Source organism: the organism of the source record quoted next, unplaced genomic scaffold (genome assembly GCF_019419815.1).
Source record: "Pyrus x bretschneideri cultivar Hongxiangsu unplaced genomic scaffold, Pyrus_bretschneideri_v1 Contig39, whole genome shotgun sequence".
Taxonomy (NCBI): Eukaryota; Viridiplantae; Streptophyta; class Magnoliopsida; order Rosales; family Rosaceae; genus Pyrus; species Pyrus x bretschneideri.
Window position 1 is genome coordinate 2794065 of NW_025999712.1, and position 23337 is coordinate 2817401.

Consider the following 23337-nt stretch of genomic DNA (forward strand, 5'->3'; position numbering starts at 1 on the left):
GTTTTTTTATTAGTATCTCACATATTGTTGAATACACTTACATAAATATGTATTATAAAATCACTCATGTATTTAACATGAAATGACTATTTAGCCCCAACAAATTTAAAAGAAATTGAATACACAAATTATTTACTAATATGAACCCTAACTCTAAATTGGTTGTCTAAACCCCAACCCTAAAATCCTAAAACCCTTAATTGACAAAACCCCCCAAATTGTTAGAAACCTAAACCCTAACAGTAAAAAAAAACTGTTATGAATTCATAACCAGACGTACTTCATTATGGATTTTGTAAGAACTACAACATCTTTTTGTTATCAAAATCTATAACTACTCCAAAACAAATTTTCAATTTCTCAAACAAAAAAAAAATCATTATAATATAAATAAATTTTTCTCTAAGTGGTAATAAATTTTTCTCTAAGTGGTAAGCTTGGCAGTTGGTACTACTTTTTTTTAAGTTTTGTACAGTAAAAAAATTGAGCCTGTTATAATTTTGAAAAGAAAAAAAAAACATTCACCTATGTCCTATCATTCTTTTTTGGGTCAAAATTTTATGAGATTGACTCTAGAAGAGTAATAGAGAGGGGTACAAATTTTGGATTTATGCTCTACCAATAAAATAAACCAACAATCGAATGTCATTTATTCAACCTCATAATTAGCATTTACATGTTTAGTGAGAGTCTTGAAATTTAGAGGTGTGGTGAGAATGAAAGAATGTTGAATGTATCTGAAGAATGTGGGGGTGTATGTAGAAAGTTTAGGGTGTGAGGGTAGTATAGGAAAGTATGTGGAGTGTACTAAGACAAATTTTGGTTGAAAAAGTAAAAGTGGGGGTGTATTTAGTATGTGGGATGACCCGGTGCTGGATCCCAACAGAGGACTGGCACATCTAGTTGCCCTGCGCTCACAAAAATTTAACGTAATTCCTGACCCTAATTAAGCAGCTGCTATTTGCTGGAACCACTTCTTGGCATCCTCCTTCGTGACCCGGTGCTGGATCCCAACAGAGGACTGGCACCTACGACGCCAGCCCACACGATAACCCGGACACTCCAAGACAACATAAAAATCCATCCCATAAATTGTTGAATAAAGCAAAAAGTTACACATCGGTTATCTCACAAAACAAATCACAACTCATATCAAACGGTTTCACTTCTAATTGGATCGAGACCTTTTGCATAAAAACCCCACACCTATTGATTGCACAAGTGATTAAGTGGGGAAAATATCGATGCTATTAGTGGTGGACCGCGGCCTATCTGTCTAAAACTTTAACATAAATACCAGCTGTAGAAGGCTCGTACCTGAAAACAAATTCCGATAACTAAACAAGAGTAAAACGAAGGATATATAGTAAATAAAACATGAACCTCAATGCGACGAAGGAAGTATACAAACAACAAACAAAGAACAAGAAAGAGGAGGATCAGAATGCGAAACAAGAGCAGAAGTTCATCCCGAAGATGATTACGGACAATTTCTTTTCCCATAAAATTCGAAACAAGAGTTTATTTAAAGAATGTACGAGTCTAAGAGCTTTATACAGCCTATGGCCACATTTTTCCAACATGCATACATCATTTGACATTGAACACATAAACAACAATTGGACTTCTAACGCTGTGAACACCATCAGTCCAAACCAGCGATCCTGACACTTGAGATTGATCTGGCAAACCGCTTCCAGTGACAATCACATCAAAAGTCCTCTCCTCGTTCAAAGACTCGAACGAAAGAACTTCGGGAACCACTTTGATATCAACTTTGGAGTTCGAGGAGGTTCTGGCCTTGTAAGTAGAGTTTGGGAGGCCAACATTATTAACCCTTCTATGAAAATTCACTGTAAAAGGCTCCATTTCTGCAACTTTAGCTCCCATTGAAGGGTAATTAAGATCCCTTGCATACCCTTTTTCCGAACCTTTGGGGCACGTGCTGTTATCTCCTGATATGAGTCGAACTTTGCCTTCGTCAAACACAGTGCACAACAACTTTATATAATCTTCTTCCGAAGCTTCGTACACAAGCCCCAGGTTTACAGCTTCTACAGGATTGATATGTCCAGATCCATAAGCAAATTCACTGGTAGAATTGTTGGTACTATTCATGGTCCAAGCTACATGCACACAAAAAATATATACCAGTTGCTATTGTCATGAAGCAGTTGCTATTGTCATGAAAATATATATCAGATTTTAATGATTAACTTGTGACAAATGAAGCAGTTGCTATTGTCATGAAAATATATACCAGTTGTCATAAGAGATGATTTGATGGCCGCGGGAGACCAATCAGGGTGGAATGCTTTGACATATGCGGCTGCACCGGCTGCATGTGGGCTAGACATGGAGGTTCCAGATAGCAAGTTGTATTTTACACGCCTCGTGTCTTCATCATATTCTGAGATAGAGGCAATAGGTGAATATGCAGCCAAAATTTCAGAACCCGGTGCACTAATATCTGGCTGAAAAACATTAGACTACAATTGTTATTACCGTATCTAAATTTATCTAACAGATATTAGAATGTGAGAAGAAACATATACCTTAATAATATCAGGAAAAAATCGATTCGGTCCACGTGAAGAGTAGGAAGCAACAGTAGGTGCAGAAGGGTCTTTTATGACTTCGCTTCTAAGTATGTTCGCCCGAGGGTTTCTATAAAATAAGAGAAGCAAATAAAAATATAAATAGAGAATTCATGATGAGAGATGGTAACTTCATCAGCAGTATTCAAAAAAGTGTATACCTGGTGGAGTTCATGTAGGACTTGACCGCATCATGGTCTTCATCCATTAACACGGTTGAAGGGATTAGGGGAACATTAAACGCTGTTCTGTCGTTTTCATGTAGAAGTGAACCAAATGCATTGGCTTGGTAAGCCATGTAATCTCCGTAGTCAGCATCGCATACTACTATCTTTCCCTTTGCAGAATCACTGTCCAGGCAACCTTCACGACAAAGTCTGATGTGCAACAAGTCAGTGGTTTAGCTACAGAATAATTAAATTATCATTTCAAGTTAAAAAGAAATGGGAACAAGAATCACCCCGCATCTAGTTGAGTGCAATTTTTCGTTGCAGCATCTTTTCCATATATTAGAGGAAAACTTGTTCCATTTGATGCGTAAGTGTTAACGGAATTCCCCTGTTTGGTAAAGTTCATCGGAAATCAAGTAGAATATACAAGTACGCAATAAAAGTATTTCAAGGATGAAAGAAGTTGATGATACTTACAACAAGTGTCTTTCCGTTTGCAAGAACAACCTTGTCAATGATATGGCGATCTATGGTACTAGCTGCAACGAGCAATACCCATGGTGCAAAATCTGACAAAGTAGCGGGTCCGGGACCTTCATTGCCTGCCGACTGTGTGGTCAGTATCCCTTTCTTCATTGCATGAAAAGCACCAATTAACATAGGATCCTCATCAAATCGAATTCCCGAATCAGCTCCCATTTGAATCATAATGACATCAACTCCATCGGCAACAGCATCATCAAAGGCAGCCAAGATACTCTCTATTCTGCATGTATTAGCACAGACTTTGTATGCTGCTATTCTTGCAGAAGGAACACCTCCTCTTGCAGTACCATTTGCTAGTTCATAAAAGCTTACGTCCTTAACAGCGTTGCCTGCTGCGATTGAGGCAACGTGAGTTCCATGGCCATCTTCATCCCTTGCTGACTCCGTATCATAGAACCAAGCTCCAATGAGCTTGCTACAAATTAAATATTGAAAAAAATTTGGCACTTTTCACAAACAATTACAATATCACTAAGTCAGTGATGAGAAGCGAGGGAACCTACTTGTTGCAAGTGAAATTTTTTCCACCTTCACAAGCACCTTTCCACCTCTTGGGAGGAGGACCAAAACCTTCGTCTTTAAAGCTCTCAGATTCCGGCCATATTCCACTGTCAATAACCCCCACAATTATATCACTTTCAACAGAGACTTTCGACTGGTTTTCTCATCTAAACCCATAAAGTCCCAAGATCTCGTCTTGTGAAGTTGGAATGTTGTGCTTGGAAAGACAGACACAACTTCTTTCATGCCTGCAATTCACAGTTTATAAACATACTAAATTTTCAAGCCAATCCATTTTACTCTTTTCAGATGACATAAGAAAGTATCTCACAACACTCACTAGCAAGTTTCTCTCTTTCCTTGTCAGTGAGTTTGGCAGCAAACCCATTGAAACTCCTTTTGTAACTTCGTACCAATAAATTTTCCGGTGAACTGGGAGGGCAAGAAAGTGTTGGTATTCACAAGAGTTTACTAACTCAATACCAAAATATGTGGGTGATAAGTTTACAAACTCTATCACACTTCTCACTTCCACTCTCAATAAAATTGGACAAAGAAATAGAGAAAGGAGGGAAGCAACAAGCTTTGGTAAAACACTTGGACTTTGATATATGAAAGAAGTAGCAAGCTTGGTGATAACAAACACTTTGAAATATTAGAAGAGTTTACAACTCTTAAAGCTTACAAGCTGAAAATGAGAATGGAAATGGGATTTGGATGATATTATCTAAGGCTTAGCAAGATGGCCTATTTATACAAAAACAGAAAAAATAAACAATCCAACAATACATATAATGAATGATGGTGTTCCACATCTTTACACCCTTTCAAACACATGCAGCAACTTTGATAGTTGGCATACACATGCATTGCATCATGGCAGGTTGTAATACCTTCCTTTCGGCTAACACATGGAGAAACACTGCTGTCTTCCTGCTAGCACATCACATGGCAGCACACTTGCTGTCTTTCATCACCATTTCAGCTAGCACATAGAGGAAACTTTAGACTTTGTAGTTGCAGCATGTGTGGATACAACCTGTAAAGAAACTAACAACTAGCAGCAACCTTTTACAACCTGTTTTTATTTGAATTTCCAACAGAAAGGACTATAAGGACTAGGTTTGTGACTAAAAAGACCAAAAGAAAATTTAATGTAAATACCTAACGTTCTAGATAGACTACCTGGTCTGAACAACTCTCTGCAGAATACTATGGTGGTGATTCAAGGGCGAGAACTCCCTGTCAGGAAGAGACCCCAAGTACACGATATGAACCTGCATCGTCATCATTGAAATTCCCAAAGAAAATCACTATTGTTCAAGGATTTCTCATGAAACGGAAACGTTTTATTATTAGTGGTAAAAGACTATTGTTTTTTCTTTTAATAAATAGAAAAAGGATTAATCGAGATTAAATCCTCAGATTAGCTCCTCGGAAGAGTTCATGCGAGTGCAAAGCATCTAGCCTCCCTCCCCCAGAATATTAATTCAAAATAAAGGAAACAGCTAGTCAGGGGACAATTGTTTTGCTGCACAAATAACTCATACCTTTCTATCCTCATCGATCGCCTTGCATAATAAGCTCGTACTCAGGATAAAAATGGAGAAAGCATAAGAAAGAAGAAGAGCTGCATTCTTAGCCATTTTTCTGTGCTCCAAGTTAACTTCATGCGTGAAGAGTAATATATATAGTGGGACTACTTAATGCACCCAGATTTTCTTTTATTAAGGGACCAGCAAATTTTCCTTTCATGAAAAACTCCAGACAAGTTTCCTTTCAAGAAAAACCCCGGATAAGTTTCCTTTCAGAAAAGCTTGGATTTGGCTACCCATGGAAAACATGCAGAGAGGGATTCAGTAACGGCAGCAACCAGCATTTATTACGCTAAACACATTAGCACGAGCTGTAACAATACTTGGGCTTTGCCTTTTGCAATAAGAAACCCATTGTCAAATTAAAGTGTGCAAATATGAGAGAAAATCGGCTAAGGTAGATTGGAAATGTGAATCGAAGGTCTACAAATGTTTCAGTTAGAAAATGAGGTTATGAGACAAAAGCTTAGGGCAAAAAGGGCAAAGGAAGACTTCGGAAGATGGGAAGAGACTTTAAGAAAAGACATGGAGTACTTGGAGCTAACGGGAAGGCTTGGTGCAAAATCAAGCATCGTGATATCCTAGAATTCATACAATCGACCCCACTTAATGAGAGAAGGTTTTGTTGTTGTTTGTTGTAAATACAAGGGGAGAGTTTACATAGGTAACTGGGAATAAACCCCTGCCTCTCTATTAGCACTTGAAAGCGGAAGCCTGAAAATTTAATCAACAGATGAACCGTTAATAACCATTTTATTTTTAGTTTTTAATTTTTATGCAGACATTAGTTTAGCCAAGTTAGGCCAGAACTCTTGGACTCAAATATTCTTAAGATGATCTCTTCTTTATTAATACTAACCTCTTGCAATTTGCTTTCTGGTTAGAGGGTAACATAGGAGAAGAACTTGCAACAAGAAACCCATCAGACCAAATTCGCCAGCACACACTTCAATGTTAAACAACAATTGGACTTCTAAAGTTGTGAACACCATCAGACCAAACCAGCGATCCAGACACTTGTAATCCCTTTGGTAAATCTCTTCCTACGACGATCACATCAAAAGTCTTCTCCTCGTTCAACTCGAACGAACGAACTTCAAGAACCACTTTGATGTCAACTTTGGAGTTCAAAGAGATTTTGGCCTTGTAGGTAGAGTTTGGGAGGCCAACATTTTTAACTCTTCTATGAAATTTAACTGTAAAAGATTCCTTTTCTGCAACTTTATCTCCCATTGAAGGGTAATTATGATCCTTTGCATATCTTTTCCTGATCCTTCAGGGCAAGTGCTGTTATCTTCTGATTTGCGTCTAACGTTGCCTTCATCAGACATTGTGCATAGCAACTTTATGTAATCTTCTTCAGAAGCTTCATACACAAGCCCCCGGGTTTACAGCTTTTACAGGATTGATACATCCCGATTCATTAGCAAATGCACCAGCGGAAATGTTGTTGTTGGTATCATGCTTTATGTTTATAATGTGACAAATGAAGCAATTGCTTTTGTCATAAAAATATATACCAGTCGTCATAAGAGATGGTTTGATGGCGGTGAGAGACCAATCAGGAATGCTTCAACATGTATTCAGCTGCAGCAGCAGCACGAGGATAAGATACGGAGGTTCCAGATAACATATTGTATTTTACACGCTTCTTGCCTTCTTCCAACTGTGTGATCGAAGCAATAGGTGAATCTGTGAATATGCAGCCAAATTCGGCCCCTGGGGCACTAATATCCGGCTGAGAAACATCATACTACAATTGTTATTTCCGTATCTATGAAATTTTATGAAAGATATACCGTAAGGCGACAGGAAACCTATACCTTTATGAAAGATCGTCTGAGTTGTCATTACGTACAATTGAACCAAGTGCACCGGCATCATATGCTGTTGTATCCCCGCATTCGGCATTGCCTACATCTTTCCCTTAACAGGATCACCGTCCAAGCAACCGTATTTGCAAAATCTGACGTGCAACAAGACAGTACTTTACTAACGAAAACTTCAAAGCTTCGACTAACATTGCTTAAATCCAGTATTTCCGCCCTATAAATCATGCATGGTACATTAAAATTACCCAAGTGTTTGTTCAAATTGTGTCTTCTTCGAAGTGTTTGTTCACTCTTCTACGGGGTTTTTTTAAGCCCCTTTTTTATCTTCGAGTTTTTGTGCTTCGAAAGGCATATCATGCACGAGGGATTCTTTCTGAGTAGTGATTTTCGTACTCCTAATTTCTCCTTTACACTTTGCCCTTGTTTTTGCCCGTTGAAGTCGACCAAAGGTGGTGCGACAATCACTTCCCTTTCTTTCCAAGTCTCTGCGCAACTACCACCTCCCCTTCTTTCCGAGTATCGACCAAATGTCCACGGACTCCATGAAATTTAAACCAATTTACAGGAGATATGGGGGATGCAGGCAAGATGTCTGCGTGAATGTGCGAGCAAAATAGAGGTTGGACAAATCAACGATAAATGTGTAAAGCAGTAGTGAATATGATGACGGGTTGTTATTCGAGAGGAAGTTGATTGCTATGTCGTTCATCGACAAGCATAAATAACTTACATGAGCTCTGAGAATACTGTAAACACAGAAAGAACTTGTAAATACTATTCGACTTGGGTTTCTCTAATTGAGATTACCGTTTTTCGAAAGTAAGATTACAATATCTTGTAAGTTACAACTGCATGAATTTGACTACAATAGTGTCACATATATATATAACTACATTTGCAGATTCCAGAGCTTGACAACAATGCAGATTTCGTATGCTCTCAAGCCCTTTCAGAATCTCGGGTAACAATCATCCTCGCACATCCTTTTGGGCAACCACTAGAGGCAACCGAATACATGAACAGAAACAAATTTGATTTAAACCCACATAAACTGAAAAAATAATCAAAAAACATCTAAGCATATATGTGTATGTCTGGAGGAGATTCCACAGAGTTTTCTTACATGTTAATTATGATTTGGTCGCCCAAGAAAGAGATCTTGCAATTATGTATGGAGATAATTGGCTGCCATCATCAATTCCAGAACCAATTCAGGTTCAATATGAAACTCCGTCTGCTTCCCGCTGTCAAAAAGAGTTGAATTACAAGTCAGTAATAGGGAAACGAGAGTAAATGAAAACTGGCCTTCTGATCAAGTTCTCGGATTTTGATTAGTTCCAACAAGCAACCATGGATAATTCAAGCTTCCATCAATATCTTGAAAAGAATCCCACACTAAAAATTTGGGCAACAGAAAATACGCAAACTATTATGATTGTAACCTCTCCAAGATCATTATTAAACAAGAAAAACCATTCAATCAAAACCTGTAAACCTAATACCACATAGAAAAGTATATGGACCTAGAAAGTGTACTTCTTATAACGCTTTTGTCCTCTGTTTTGGGCTTTGTATATTCCCTGAGTTATGTCCTAAGACCTCCATATTTGGTTTAATATCTATCCAGTATTAGAAATAAGAAATCAAGTTATAAGAACGATAATCTGAAAAATAATCTAAACTATCCAATACTATGGTAGACTGCTCCGTATTATGCTAGACTGACTACCAACCAAAAATGTAACAGTATACAAACTGTCTAGCAACCTAGTCTGCTATAGAACAGACGATGTCAAAGTATTAATCTTTAACCAATGATTGGGCGGTTGATCGAAAAACGATTGATTGGGTGAACGGATCTTTGTTCGAATGTATGGTCTGCAATGACAGCCTAGCAATAAGAAAGTCTAAAGAACATTATCCCCACTAACTTTACACATTGATCGATATAAATTCCAATTCAGAAGAAACCCATCAATCTTCTAAGCATTGACATGTAAAAACCTCAAATATTACAACCAAAAGATTACAAATTTAAAACTAAAATAAGTAAAAATAAAAAATAAAATAAAAAACTGATAGAGACAGAGTCTAAACCTTGCAAATTGAAGGTTCCAGTAAAAGTACTTGCAGATCTTCTCAAGAATGGTGGTGCTGATCTCCGGGAACGTCACCTCGCCGTGCTCCGTCTCAGCAAAACCCCCTACCAACAAAAAAAAAGATTTCACCTTGCAATTTGAAACCCTAATCCCCAAATTGCTTCTCTAACTCAAATCAATTTCAAACCCTAATCCCCAAATTGCTGCACTCACTGAAATCAATTTCAAACCCTAATACCTGGAGAAGTGAGCATGTTGCGGATGGTCTGAGAGACCATGGCGGCGTCTTTATGGATCACGAACTCAAACCCCTCGGCGCTGATCAGCTTCACTGTGTCTTCCTTCTTCATCTTTGCGGTAGAAGCCGATTGAGATTCGACTGAATTGTACGGAAGGGAACCGCGTTATGAACTCAGTGAGTCAGTGCGTTTAGGAGGAAGAAAGTCGTGTATTTATATGATAGAGATGGATTCTGGTCGCGGCTAGCACCGTAGGAATCGGTTTCTATTAGCAACTTAGATAATTACAAAATCTCTCCCTCCATTTTATTGGTTGTTCCACTTTGATCCTCAATTTGTTTTTAGATAAAGTACAAAAAACTACATTAACTATTGGTATTCCGACACTTCATACCTCATCTTTTAAAATTGATAATGTCATACCTCATCTTACGAATTTGTGCCAATGTTATACATTCCGTTAGCTTGGCGTGAATTTCTCAATTAAATGCTGACGTGGCATGATTCAGGGCCCACTTTCTATTAAAAAAAAATTAATAAAATACTATTAAAACTAAAAAAAATTAGTTAATATTTTTTAAATATTAAAATAATAAAAAAAAGTTAAAAAAAAAAAAAGGGAAAACGAAACAACTCTTTCCCTCCCTCCATCCCTCCCCTTGCAAAACTCCAACCCAGAAAACAAATGAAGAAGAAGAAGAAGAAGAAGAAGAAAAAAAACAAACAAACCTTCATCCCTTCCCCACCCCCCCCCCCCCCCAAAAAAAATCCTTCTTTCTTCTCCCCCATCCCCCCCTGCTGCAAGCCTGCAACCCAGAAAACAAAAGAAGAAGAAGAAGAAAAAAAAAAAAAAAAAAAAAAAAGCTCTTTATCCCTTCCCACCCTCCCCCCCACCCCGCATCCTTCTTTCTTCTCCCCCATCCCCCCCACCCCCTCTTCTCCCCCACCCGAGCCCTTACCTGCAACCCAAAAATAAAATTCTCAGTTCGTCTTCCCCTCGCATCCACCCTCCGCACCCATCCTTACACCCACCCAACCTCGCACCCACCCCTCGTGGAATCGGCGAACGGGATCTAGGTTTTTTTTTCCTTCTTCTTCTTCTTCTTCTTCTTCTTCTTCCTCCTTCTTTTGCTTTCTGGTTTGGCAGGGTGTTGGATTTGTTTTTTTTGGGGTTGGGGGGGGGGACGAACTGGGTTTGTTTTTTTTTGGGGAGAGGGACGAACTGGGTTGGGTTTTTTTTTTTCCTTCTTCTTCTTCTTCTTCTTCTTCTTCTTCTTCGGGGGGGGGGGGGGGTTGGGGCAAATTTTTATTTTTTTTTGGTTGAATCACGCAGGGAAGAAGAAGATGGGGAGAGAGAGAAGGGGGGAGGGGGGGTGGATGGGAAGGTTTTGATTTTTTTTTGTTTCAACTTTTTATTATTATTTTAATATTTAAAAATATTAAATGATTTTTTATTTTTTTAATAGGTATGAAAGTGTCATGACACCAATAATTGAGGTAGTTTTTTGTACTTTACCCTTTGTTTTTTCTGTCTCAGGTTGGTTACTAAACTTTTAAAAATACAATAAGTGATAAACAATAGTAACTCTCAATTACAAAAGTTGACAAAACAAATACTAGTGAATACAATTCAATTTGAGGGCCATTTGGTTCAAACAAACCATGGTGCCAAATATGTCAGCAAACACGTGTTTTGTATCGACACTAAGTGAAATTATTATGTAATGCAGTGTAAAAACTCAATTTGGTGTAAGTAGAACCACTTAATATAAGTTGTATTTAATTTTTCAAAGCAGAAGTTTTGTACCCTTGCAACTAATTCCAAATAAGCCAGTAATGAGGTTGTAATTTGGTTCATTTAAACAAATAACTTGAGCTTAAGATGAATAAATCTGAATCACGATGTTACAAATAAAAATGTGCAATTTGAAGCCTAATCGAACAAAACCGAACATCAATCAACCCTAATTCATGCTTCGACGTTGATAATAATCGTCGTCAACGTTATTACAAAAAAAAGTAAATTACCAACAACTAGTATAAGCCGCTCACGCATAATTTCCTACACGTTTAAAAATAATCAGCCGTCCATAGCTCTGGCGACTGTCCAAACCGCAGCCAAATCTAAATTAATTAATTACGGCGTGGGAAAACACTACAAAATTTTTAAATTTAAAAAAATAAAAACATCCCTCTGGCACCAACCATCTAGGCCAGGCTGCCTACTGTCTCACTCTCTCTCCCAATTCATCGAATCAAAGATCCCCAGTTGTCGCCAAAAAACGGCACCGTTTCGACCACCAAACAAAGAATCTATTTATTTGCCGTTTCAACTTTCAAAAGCCCTCTCTCTTTCGTCATCGTTGCCTCCCTTTGTTCCCATTTTCTCCTTCCCCAAAACTCCCCACAGTGCTCTCCGCCCCAATTCCTTCGGTTCCTCCGATCGAACACTCCGATCGCGTTCTCTCCTCTGTCGATTCGCCTCCGGGTAAGCGAGATCTAGAGATACAACTGTTTGTGTATGTATAGGTTGCAGAGAAAGAGAGATTTGTGTGTATGTGTGTGATTTTTGATGGGTTTGAATTTTTGTGTGTATGTGTAGGTTGTGGAGATCGGAGAGGGGAGACGGCGGCATGGCGAGTAGAGTAGACCACGAGTACGACTACCTGTTCAAGATCGTGTTGATCGGTGACTCTGGTGTGGGCAAATCTAACATTCTCTCTAGGTTTACCAGGAATGAGTTCTGCTTGGACTCCAAATCCACCATCGGAGTCGAGTTCGCCACCCGAACTCTCCAGGCAAGTTCGCCTACTGAGCTTTGTTCTTCGTTTTTAGAAGTTTGATTAGTCTGTTTGGTATTTAATCTTGGTGTGAAAGTTGATTTGTGCTTCAATTGTTTGATTTTGTCAGCGTTGTCGATATATTTGTTTGTGATAGATTCGATGTTATGTGGTTAATTTTTGGGAGGTTTCGGAGTTTGAATTATTTTGGTTGAAGTTTTGTTTGGGTGGCTTGGAGATTGTGATTATTGTTTGGATTTTGTTTAGGGATTTACTGTGTTTGATTGGTGTCCATCAGAAAATTTGTTATTAATAACTTGGTGAAACGGGTTTGGATTGGCTTTTTAGTGCTGTGTTTTTAGATGGATTGCTTCTTGTGGATACGGTTGCCAATGGTTAAATAAACCAGTGGGATAAACACCCGTCTTTTTGTTTGATAGAAGCCGGGATTTACTTTACATTAAAGCTGTCCGGTTGAATTTTATGGACTAGGATTCTCTCCTCTCCTCCTTCCATCCCCTTCCATCCCCTCCTCTCACATTCTCTATTTTGTCTTTCTCTTTTTATAAAAAGTTAATATAAGATATTGACGTGGCTTAACCATGACCGTTCAAATAGGAGGGGAGGGAAGGGGAGGGAAAAACAGCGGGGAAAGAATCCTACTCCGAATTTTATTTCCAGGAGTTTAACCATTTGAGCATTTACCTGTTGTTGATCTTTAAGTTTGTTTAACACACTATGGATGATTTGCAAAGAGGAGTTGATTTATGAGCACTTACAGGTGGATGCCTAAGTTTGATTCTTAATTAGAGCCAATTTTGTATAATGTTGTGGAAGTATATGCGGAAACTCGTGTCTCGGTTTCTCTATCCTTTGTATTTAGCGCATAATAAACGAGTATGATACGCTAAATAACTGCCCAATATCTTTCATTTGAAAGACTGTTGGTTCGTTAGGTTTGTTTTGTGGGTCATACTGCCTTTTGTTGGATTTTTTATATATAGGCAACTATATGAATATGACATAGTTGAAGAGAGAACTAGAATTTCTTCCCCTGTTGTACATGCAAGTGAGAATTGAAACATCATGGCTCAATTGAATGTGAAGTTACTCTATAAACATGAAATGTGTCTACTGGACCACTGGTCCCAGAGCATATTTATGAGTTTCTAACATACATGTAGCGTACCGTTCAATATGTTGATGAGTAGGAAGAAGTCTGTTTATACAACAATTGGGCTTGCGAATTATGGCTTACAATCTGATCTAGCTTAAACTCTTCCGTGTCTGAAATTTACAGGTTGAGGGAAAGACTGTGAAGGCACAGATCTGGGATACAGCAGGCCAGGAGCGATACCGTGCTATAACCAGTGCATACTATAGAGGGGCAGTGGGTGCTCTCCTTGTCTATGACATAACCAAGCGGCCAACTTTTGAGAATGTCCAAAGGTGGCTCCGTGAGTTGAGGGACCATGCAGATTCGAACATTGTTATCATGATGACTGGAAACAAGTCTGACTTGATCAATCTCCGAGCTGTTTCAGAGGATGATGGTCAGTCCTTGGCTGAGAGGGAAGGTCTCTCATTTCTCGAGACATCAGCACTGGAAGCAACCAACGTTGAGAAGGCATTTCAAACTATTCTAACCGAGATCTACCATATTGTCAGCAAAAAAGCACTGGCAGCTCAAGAAGCAGTCTCAACTACCCTACCTGGTCAAGGAACCACCATCGACGTTAGTGATGCTTCTGGGAATACAAACAAGAGAGGTTGCTGCTCGACATAAAAGATGACACACGTAGGGGGAAGGAGGGGAAATATTTTGCTGGATGCCAGCTCTTTTGATTTTTCTCTTTTTAGTTTCTTTTTTCTGGTGACAGGGAAGCATGTAGAATACAGTTTTACTTCGACGATTTGTGGTAAGGAAGCTTTGTGAAAATTATAATGACAGTAGTATCGGTACATTTTGAGGGCCTGCTTTTACATCCGATGCACCATTTTGTTATATGTTGCTTTTTATAAGGTGTAACTACTGAAATTTGGAATGTCTGGTGGAACTCGGCATCTCAAATTAAAGAATCAATGGAGAAGGAACCTTGTGTGTTCAAAGTTTTAATCCTTCGGGTTTCGTTTCTCAGTTGCTTCTTCCATTCTAACAAACGCTTCAATACCGCTTTGTCATATCATTCGAGACTATTTCTTCAGCCTTTTTCTTTCTGCTGCCTTCGCTCTTGCGATCGATTGCTTGTGGCATACAATGGTGGTGGCAGTTTCATGGCGAATCGAGAAGGACTAGGGTTTTTGAATTCTTTGGGACATCCGGACGTGTACATTTCAATTGCTTGCCCAAGAAGTCAACATAATTGGTGGTAAACTTTAAAGGGGAAATGGTGGGATTTGATAACAAAATGATAGTTGAATCTGGCAATCTGCAGTCTGCTATTCAATCTGTATAGTTACATGATGTATTCTGCAAGTACTTTCACAGTAATCCCTAATCTCGTCAATTATCTTACTAGAACTTACTGCAGGCTCAGCCGTTACATGGCAAGACAAAACTGTTTTTCCTACCGTTAGCGCCCAAACGTGTAGGTCGTGAATATCCTGAACCCCCTTGATGCACTTAATGCCTTTTTCTAGCCCGATGATATCAATCTCGCTTGGCGTTCTCTCCATCAATATGCCATATATATTTTTGAGCATCGATACAGTTGTGCTAACAGCAAAAACAGAAAATATGAGTGTGCAGATAAGATCAACTACTAACCAATCTGGCCTTGCCCATATGATGCCTCCAGCAATCATCACCCCAACGGACTGAATCATATCGGCGATGACATGCAAGTAAGCTCCTTGGATATTTATGTTTAATATTTTAGTCTTCTCCACAGAATTTGACACCAGACTTGTTTTGTCCTCTTCAAGTATTGCACTTTCTTCCTCCTTATGATGATCGTGATTATGACCATGGTTATGATCGTGACTATGACCATGATGATGATGATGATCGTGATTATGACCATGATGATGATCGTGATTGTGATCATGGAGATGATCTTGACCTAAGCCTCCACATGCGTGATGGGTGTGATCGTGACCAAGCCACACGACCATGATAAGGTTGACAAGAAACCCAAATGCTGCGACTGAAAACATGAGTAGCCCATTCACCTTTTCCTTGTTGTGAAGGATCCTGTCGACTGCTTCATAGATCAAGATCCCAGAGACCAGCCATACGAGCTGCACAGAGAAAAGGGCACTCAAAACCTCAAGACGGTGATATCCGAAAGACTGGTACGATGTTGCCTCCCAACCTGAAGCCATTACTGTGAAAAGAGCAATGGAGAATCCAATAACATCAGTAAGCAAGTGGGCTGCATCTGTGAGTACTGCTAGGCTGTTGGCTTTGACACCACCAATAATTTCAACAACCATAAACAAGAGAGAGGCGACAACGAGTCCAGAGAGTTTTGTAGCAGACTTTGACCGCTGTTTTGAATCCAAACTACAATGCTCGTTTTTGGAGAAAACACAGACACACAAGGAGGGACGCAACTGCGGTGGCAGAGGAAGAGTATCAATGCCTTTAGAGACCATTGCGATCTCAATTTCCTGAGACTCTGTTCTCGTAAAGGGTACCTTCTCATGTTCCATCTGCTTCAGAAAAGTGATGGTGTTAATTTCTTAAAAAAGAAGAGCAAGTGAAGCACCTCAGTTTTATAGCCAAATCGCGGCCTAATTCCGTATATTAAGCAAGGTCGGAATATAAAGTGAGGAAAGGCAGGTTGCTGCACAGCAAAACAGCGCAGCTGTGCAAGCGAGCACACAGAAAACCGAGCTATCACACAGCTGCTACTCAGAACCAAGTCATATTCCAGCTCAAGGACCAAATCAGCAGAAAGCTGTTTGGCATTGGGCAACTATAACTCATGCAACAACTTTAATGTTGATCAAGCTTTAGCTAAATTCTGTGAGAATAGTTACTAGTACGGATTTGTTAAGCTTAGATGGAAATTCTCGTGGTTCGGTCAACTTGGTTTCACTGCGTGTGCAACCATGTGTGTACGACTGTTACACATTTAGTTATTGAATGAACGAAGAACATTATCGTTCCATTCTTCGTAGGAAATGAAAAATCTTGGATTTTCATCAAGAGCCACCTTAAATGGTAATACTTATTTTTTTTTTTTTCCCTACAAGCTCATGCCTCTATGTGCTGCATCAAGAACCCGAAAACTCGAAATCTGGGTAGCTTTCTGATTCGAAAGAATCAATCATAAAATCACAGTTCAACGCCAAGCATCCAACTTTGCAACAGACCCATATATAAACTAACAGACCCAAATTATCAAATTCCATAAACTACCATTAAACCAATACAACCATATAATAAAAATCAATACAAAGATTAAAAAAACAACTTGAAAACGCAAACCAAAGAATCCAAAAACCCAAAAACAAAACGGAGGAAGAGAGCTCAATTGGGAACGATGGAGGAGTACCTGAGAATCTGAGGAGAGACAAGTAGAGATTTTGATGGGGGATTTCACTTAATGGATTCGGATCCATAACCATGGGTTCCAATGTACGAGAGCTCGTAGCACTTACTAATGAGACCCTATCAATTAGTATTACAGAGAAGAAATCAATTATAGACACTAATATAATTAAATCTACTTTTCATAGACAAACTTCGGATTTGCGATCCCTAAGTTCTCTCTCTCAAGGGATGAAATCAATAGGAAGAGAAATGATTAGGGTTTTTGCATACATGGATACTCGCTCGTCATTTGTGATCCAAGTCCCACACGTTCTCTCATCTCTCATCAATCCGTGGGGCAACGGCATTCAGCTTTGACGTTAACGATCATTTATTAATTCTTTTGACAGCCATTTAGGCCCATTTGGAGGACTGAATAACATTGGATCTTAAGATATGATTTTTTGTTTTTAGCCCACTTAGGAATATTATTTGATTAAAAAAAACTTATAAGATATGACTTGTAACCTATGCAAAAGGATACATTAGATAATTCACTCTACTGTGGATCCATAATCCATCATGTTAAGTCATATTCATCTCACATTGTTGACACAACAAACAAGGGCCTGGACTGAATTCAAATCTTTTTTAATTGATCACAATCTATCTCATCCAACCTTCCAAATGGAGTTGTAGAGTTAGTTCGGCCAATTATTGTTATTCTCCAAATTTTTGTGAACATATTTTTTTTATTTGTCTGTGTATTTTAAGTATATAGCTTATGACTTAACAATCTTAATTTTAATTAACTTTTTATAAAACATATTTATAAAATAATTTATAAAATAAACAATTTCATTTATAAATACGAAAATTTTGTGAATAAGCTACAAAGTACTTTAATTCCTCCTCAATCCTTGAGGAGTCAAGTAACGGAAATAACGGAATGGGCTTAGGCCCGGCCCGCAAACCGTGAAACTCTTCAAAAGTTTTGAAACAATTGTCTCTTTCATTTGGGCCTACAGACCGTTAGAAACGTTTTCTCCACAGCCAGCCACCGCCTTCTCTCTGTGTACCGGATCGAAACCATCACCGAGAGAAACCGCCGTGCAGAGGCTGCAGCGAGAGCGACCGAGACGGAAACGACCGTCCTTACCTCGCCTTCGCTCCACCGCCATGGACTCCCGCCACGCAACTCTCGGCCGACGAACGGTACGGATCTCATCGCCATCGTCTATTTTCCTTTTCTCATTGAAGATTTGCATTTGAAAATACGTAATTCTCCTTCAATTTTGTTCATTTTATTTGAATTTTTATCAGTTGGAAGAAATTCGCCAAAAGCGAGCCGCAGAAAAGTTGAGCAAAACTTCGTCGGGACCCGATCTCAGCAAAATCTCGATTCCAATCGGTTCGCAATTTTTTTTTTTTTTTTTTTTGTTAAATTAATAGTGTTGTATTTTCGCTGAAGTTTTTGATTGCGCAGATAATGGAGGAATGCGAAAATCGGAGAGCGCGAATCGGCTCTCTGAGGTAGGAGCTGATTTCTGCAATTATTATCTGTTGAGAAAAGAAAATTTTCGGGATTTTGTTTTTCGATTTTTATGTTTGGTTGCTGAGAAAGTTTCATTTTTAATTCCCATGTATATGTGATTGCTGGTGCAGAGCGACGTTAGTGTTTTGGTTGCCCAGATAAAAGACTTAGAGAAGAAAAATGCGGAATTGGAGGAGCAAAACAAAAGCTTGGCTTCCTTGGTAAGACTATTGTTTCTGGGGTTTGCTTGTTTGATTCTTAGTTTCCATTTTGCGAGGGTATTGGTTTTCGTTCACGATCAATTTTTTGATGTGCAATTATTTTGCCCTCTTGATATTTCAGCTTGAAACAAAGGAAGCCGGGGGCGATGTGCTGCAGAAACGTTTGAATGATCTGGTAAATGTAACACCTTTAAATATCATTACATTTTTTGCCAGTAAAGAGTATGTCTTTTTATGCATTAATGTATTCTCAACTCTATCTATCCGTAGTTTATGCCTTGTCTTCGTTTCATGGTCCGTAGAAACATGAATGTGCAGCTATAGGAAAGAAAAAAGGGCATTCCTTGTTAACTTTTTCAGCCTATTCTCATCTAATACTTTGTGTAAATTGCAGGAGAAAAACACTGTACCGTCTTTGAGAAAAGCTCTCAAGGATGTTGCAATGGAGAAAGATGCGGCAGTTGTTGCACGGGTACTGACCATCTATATTTTAGTTGGTGTTTCATCTCACTTGGTTCATTCTGTTTTGTTTCACTCTCACAATTTGATTTCTTAATGTAGGAGGATCTTTCAGCCCAGCTTCGTACACTCAAGAAACGGTTAAAGGATGCAGAAGAAGAACAATATCGAGTATGCAATTAGTTTCTCTATTAAATCCCTTTGGAACGGTATCTTTCTATGCTTTTCTCACTTGTTGTCTTGCAACAGGCTGAGGAAGATGCAGCCGCTTTGAGAGCTGAACTGAATATGTTACAGCAACAAGCAATGAGTGGTTCACTTAGTGCAATGAACTCAACTTCTAATTCACCAGATCAAATACAAATGTTAGAAAAGGAGCTGGCTAGCTTAAAATCTGCGTTACAGGTGATAATTTGTTTGTTGGAATATTTGTAGTTTCCCAATTTCCCAACTGGTGTATTGTCTATAGGTGTCCAACAGTGGTAAATTTCTTGTAGCAAGAGTCACACTTGAGGCAGCAAGAGAGACAACAATTAGCAGAGGAGCAAGCCCGGGCATCCACCCTTACATCTGTAAAGCAGGAATTGGAGGAAAAGCTTGCAGCTATGTCTAGAAAGGCTTCAGGTACCAAAACCATCCAAATGTACATTTCTACACCATAAAGAATTTCAGAAAATCTCCTTTCAGATGTTCAAGTTATAAAATGGAGAGGACTTTAGGAAGCCTCCTCTAAATCTTGGGGGCCGCACAGTCTGATGTGAAAGAGACTAAGGAACAAATGTACATAAACATTGTTGGTCTAGAAAAGTCAAACAAATTGACCGTTATTGGCCTGAATTTTTCCTCTTAGTAGTTTTTTCTTCTTCTTGTTTGCATATTCAGCACTATATTCATACTTACTCTTTATCTAATTTAAGATTTATAAATGGAAATCCATGGCGGCTCATGGGTTCAGTGTAGTTGGAGTCGCAACTGGAAACCCTTTTGGCTTCTCAGTTCTAAATTTCAAGTAAAATTGTTTAGTCTTGAATACCATCTATGGTGTTATGATTCCCCATATCCCGTTTACGCTTCTGTCAATTTTGTTGTTCTATTGGCCTTCCATGATTTTTTTGCTGCATAGTGGCATTTTACAAAAAAGTTGGATCTTATGAATGTTGTTATTGCCCGTGGTTCATGCACTGCAGAAGTCTCAGAGAAAGTGGCTGGCAAGGAATTTTCACTCGTAAGTCCATTTCGTGATGACCTAGAAATTTTACAGTTGTCAGGTCAGTGATTATATGCCAAAGAAAACAGGGAGGAAAACAAGGAGGCGAGAATTTAATGAGTTCCTCTCAGGAGACGCTGTACTATTACCATAATATGAGTGTCCTCTCTTCTCTTCCCGTTGTTCCTTAATAAATGATTAAATTTACGGGTCAATGCATTAATGAACAGGAAGACAAGGAGAAACTTGAGAAGCAGTTGCATGACATGGCGGTAGTGATTGAGAGATTGGAAAGTAGTAGACAAAAACTTTTGATAGAGGTTATCCTTGCAACAGTTTTCTCTTTTATAATTCCAAATAGGAACCCGTTTTATTTTTGGTGGTATATTTGTCTTTTGGCAGAAAACTCACTTTTTGTACTTGGTGGCAGATTGATTCCCAATCTTCAGAGATAGAAAGGCTTTTCGAGGAAAATTCTGATCTCTCGAATTCTTATCAGCAAGCGATGAGCATATCAGGGCACTGGGAGAATCAGGTAATTGTAAATGGCTTAGCTAATAACAGAGATTGACAGAATGTCGGCTATATGTAAAATTATCCGGTATTATTTTTTCTAATAATATGTCTTGCTTTGGTTTCTCATTAAACAATTGCCAACTGGATATGGAGAACTTACCATTTACTATGCTTGACTAGTGAATCTAGCTAATCTGGTTCATGTTTGCAGCTTTTGTATTTTTGTGAAGTGTCTTAATTTTTGGCATGTGAATGTGCAGGTGAAAGACTGTCTTAAGCATAATGAAGAGCTCCGTGCAACTATAGATAAGTTGAGAACCAACCAGTCCAAGGGGTTGCTAGAATCCCATGAAGGCGGGCCCAATGAGACTGGTTCAGCTGCGTATGCAACCGAAGTTCTCTCCATCAAGGTTAGTCAGCTAGCAGAAAGAAGTTTTATTCTTTCCTTTTTTTTATATGAAAAAAAAAAAACTATATTTGAACTTTCCATGGTGCATTGAATAAGGATTCAGGATGGGGGTTATTTAGCCTTCATTAATTGGCATCATTTTTTTGAGTTTCGTCCATGCTTTTATTTGTAGGATCAACTTGCGAAAGAACAGAGCAGAGCAGAGGCGTTGTCAGCTGAAGTATTGCAGCTTTCCGCACGACTCCAACAAGCTACCCAAGCATACAATGGGCTTGCACGCCTGTAAGCTCCCTCTCCCTTTTTTTCCCCCTCCGTTTTCTTCTTATAAGTTTCGTGCTAACATGAATTTCATCCGACGAGTTGCAGCTATAAACCAGTGTTACGAAACATTGAAAACAATCTCATCAAGATGAAACAAGATGGCCCCATGACCGTGCGGTGAATGCAAAGGCAAATCAGCTCAACCCCCTTCATGCTAAAATTGGTTAAAGTAGCACAGTTTTCTTTGTGAAGTTTCTGAGACCCATTTGCTCGGCATTCTTCACGTATCAAAATGTTCACTAGGTAAAGAAACAAAAGTGTCTAGTCTTGTTTGGAAACAGAGAACCTCGGAATGCTCGAATTACGAACATAAGAATGGTAAATTCATACTTCTACTCATCATTTGTACTCGGATTTGGAGCCTTGCATCATATAAGTTCTCATATTGTAGGATGGAAACGTGACTCATGTGAGTAATGCTACACTTATCACATTTGTACTGCCTCTCTAATTTGTGTGATGTATTAAGTCCCGGTTTCACGTATTCTACTCCAGTAGTAGTAAGACCATTATACCCCTCATGTCTGAAGGCAATAATTCTAATCCCCTTGGCCTCAAGCACAAAGGAATACAGTATACAACATGAGATTTAGCGCTTTCGGTTCGATCCTGTAACTTCATTTTCCTTATTTTTCACTACGAAATGAAAGGACGAAAGTTGAACTCTTGTTGTGCTTGTTGCTTAATTAGATGATAAGATGTGTGCCACTGCCAACCACCAGTCCGTTAGGTGACGAAAGGGTCGAAGACGGAGACGTATTCGTTTTCTTGTGCTATGAGCAAGTGATTAACAGCATAATTTTAAAAATAACCACCTAAGCTATCATGTGCATTTGCTACTAGCTAGTCTTTGCTACAGTTGGAAATGTAGCTAGATTTATGTGTTTATGTTTCGGCCCAAAATAATATTGTTGGGCCGAGCAGCAGGTTGTGCTCGGCCCAAAGGTGTGTCAAGTGCTATAGGCCGAGTAAATAAGTCTCGGGCCAGTTGGTAGGGTCAGTCGAGTGCAATCCAAAGGAGTAGTCCAGATAAACATAAAAGGGTCGAGGAAGTCCTGGAGCGACCAGGATTCCCGGCCGGCAAAGAATAAAGCCTTGAAAAAGGGAAAGTTCAAAGCCTAGTGGGAGTAGGTTTGTTCGAGGTAGAGTTGAAACGGGACAAGGACTCCCAATCCAGATAAGGATGCAATTCAAGGGATGAGGTGCTATAAATACAAGAAATCATGCAACGAGAAAGGACCTTCAATTCAGCATACAATTGCCCTGCGCAAAACCTATCAAATACCTTGAGATTTTCCCTTTTCTCTTTTTGCCGAAACACCTTCAGTTTGGATAAACGGCACTGTGGAGGCACCCGGCGAGCACCTTTAGTTTGGATAAACAGCACTGCTGCCGCAGAATCAGTCGACCGAGAAGCACCTTCAGTTTGGATAAACAGCACTGCGTCGAAGCCGGCCGATTACCTATCTAAGTCTTGGCCGAGGAGGGTTCGAAAACCCTTGTTGGTAGAGGTCACATTGCTAGCCTTCTCGGCATAGTCAGGTGTTACGAATTGTCTTACTCGGCGTACTGGACGCCGAGTGCTTTTATGATTGGATACTCGCAAGTAAGTTTCAGGGTTCGGCATTCCGACGGCCGAACTACATTTACCATCAAGACATACATCACATTTGAGTACCTGTGCCCATATAGTTTGGTCTCGATTCGACGTGCTTATACTCTCACGAATATAATCACAGTGACCGAATCGAGCTCCGACGATTCGTGAACTCCGCAGAATTAGTAGTCTTGTCTTCAGACTATAGAACCCAGAGACCGAGAGTGTTCCTTC

The 23337-nt window shown here is 39.2% G+C and overlaps 5 protein-coding genes across 5 annotated transcripts; 2 read left to right on the forward strand and 3 right to left on the reverse strand.

Moving 5' to 3' along the window:
- Positions 1-1366: 1366 nt before the first annotated feature.
- LOC125468521 (subtilisin-like protease SBT4.6) lies at positions 1367-5460 on the reverse strand. The gene is given in 11 exon segments (XM_048564348.1): positions 1367-2126; positions 2261-2474; positions 2556-2667; positions 2759-2974; positions 3058-3155; positions 3245-3728; positions 3817-3961; positions 3964-4062; positions 4155-4246; positions 5000-5091; positions 5365-5460. Coding segments are annotated over 11 exon segments (2184 nt in total). The 3' UTR covers positions 1367-1590.
- A 2436-nt stretch (positions 5461-7896) lies between these two features.
- Positions 7897-9756, reverse strand: LOC125468531 (elongin-C-like). The gene is made up of 4 exons (XM_048564361.1): positions 9579-9756; positions 9339-9444; positions 8365-8485; positions 7897-8238 (listed from the first exon to the last, which is right to left on the reverse strand). The coding sequence occupies exons 1-3, from the start codon at positions 9688-9690 to the stop codon at positions 8407-8409; spliced, it is 297 nt and encodes a 98-aa protein (XP_048420318.1). The 5' UTR covers positions 9691-9756; the 3' UTR covers positions 7897-8238; positions 8365-8406.
- A 2150-nt stretch (positions 9757-11906) lies between these two features.
- LOC125468649 (ras-related protein Rab2BV-like) lies at positions 11907-14475 on the forward strand. Its single transcript, XM_048564827.1, has 3 exons — positions 11907-12067; positions 12182-12377; positions 13660-14475. Exons 2-3 carry the CDS (start codon positions 12213-12215, stop codon positions 14143-14145), a joined length of 651 nt encoding a protein of 216 aa, XP_048420784.1. The 5' UTR covers positions 11907-12067; positions 12182-12212; the 3' UTR covers positions 14146-14475.
- A 299-nt stretch (positions 14476-14774) lies between these two features.
- LOC103964720 (metal tolerance protein B-like) lies at positions 14775-16917 on the reverse strand. Its single transcript, XM_018651763.2, has 2 exons — positions 16862-16917; positions 14775-16013 (listed from the first exon to the last, which is right to left on the reverse strand). The coding sequence occupies exon 2, from the start codon at positions 16011-16013 to the stop codon at positions 14799-14801; it is 1215 nt and encodes a 404-aa protein (XP_018507279.1). The 5' UTR covers positions 16862-16917; the 3' UTR covers positions 14775-14798.
- A 950-nt stretch (positions 16918-17867) lies between these two features.
- LOC103964719 (myosin-11) lies at positions 17868-21990 on the forward strand. Its single transcript, XM_048564826.1, has 15 exons — positions 17868-18054; positions 18163-18250; positions 18326-18372; positions 18505-18594; positions 18716-18769; positions 18989-19066; positions 19156-19224; positions 19303-19458; positions 19551-19677; positions 20241-20278; positions 20491-20580; positions 20691-20795; positions 21037-21186; positions 21358-21467; positions 21552-21990. The coding sequence occupies exons 1-15, from the start codon at positions 18019-18021 to the stop codon at positions 21625-21627; spliced, it is 1314 nt and encodes a 437-aa protein (XP_048420783.1). The 5' UTR covers positions 17868-18018; the 3' UTR covers positions 21628-21990.
- The last annotated feature ends 1347 nt before the right edge of the window (positions 21991-23337 follow it).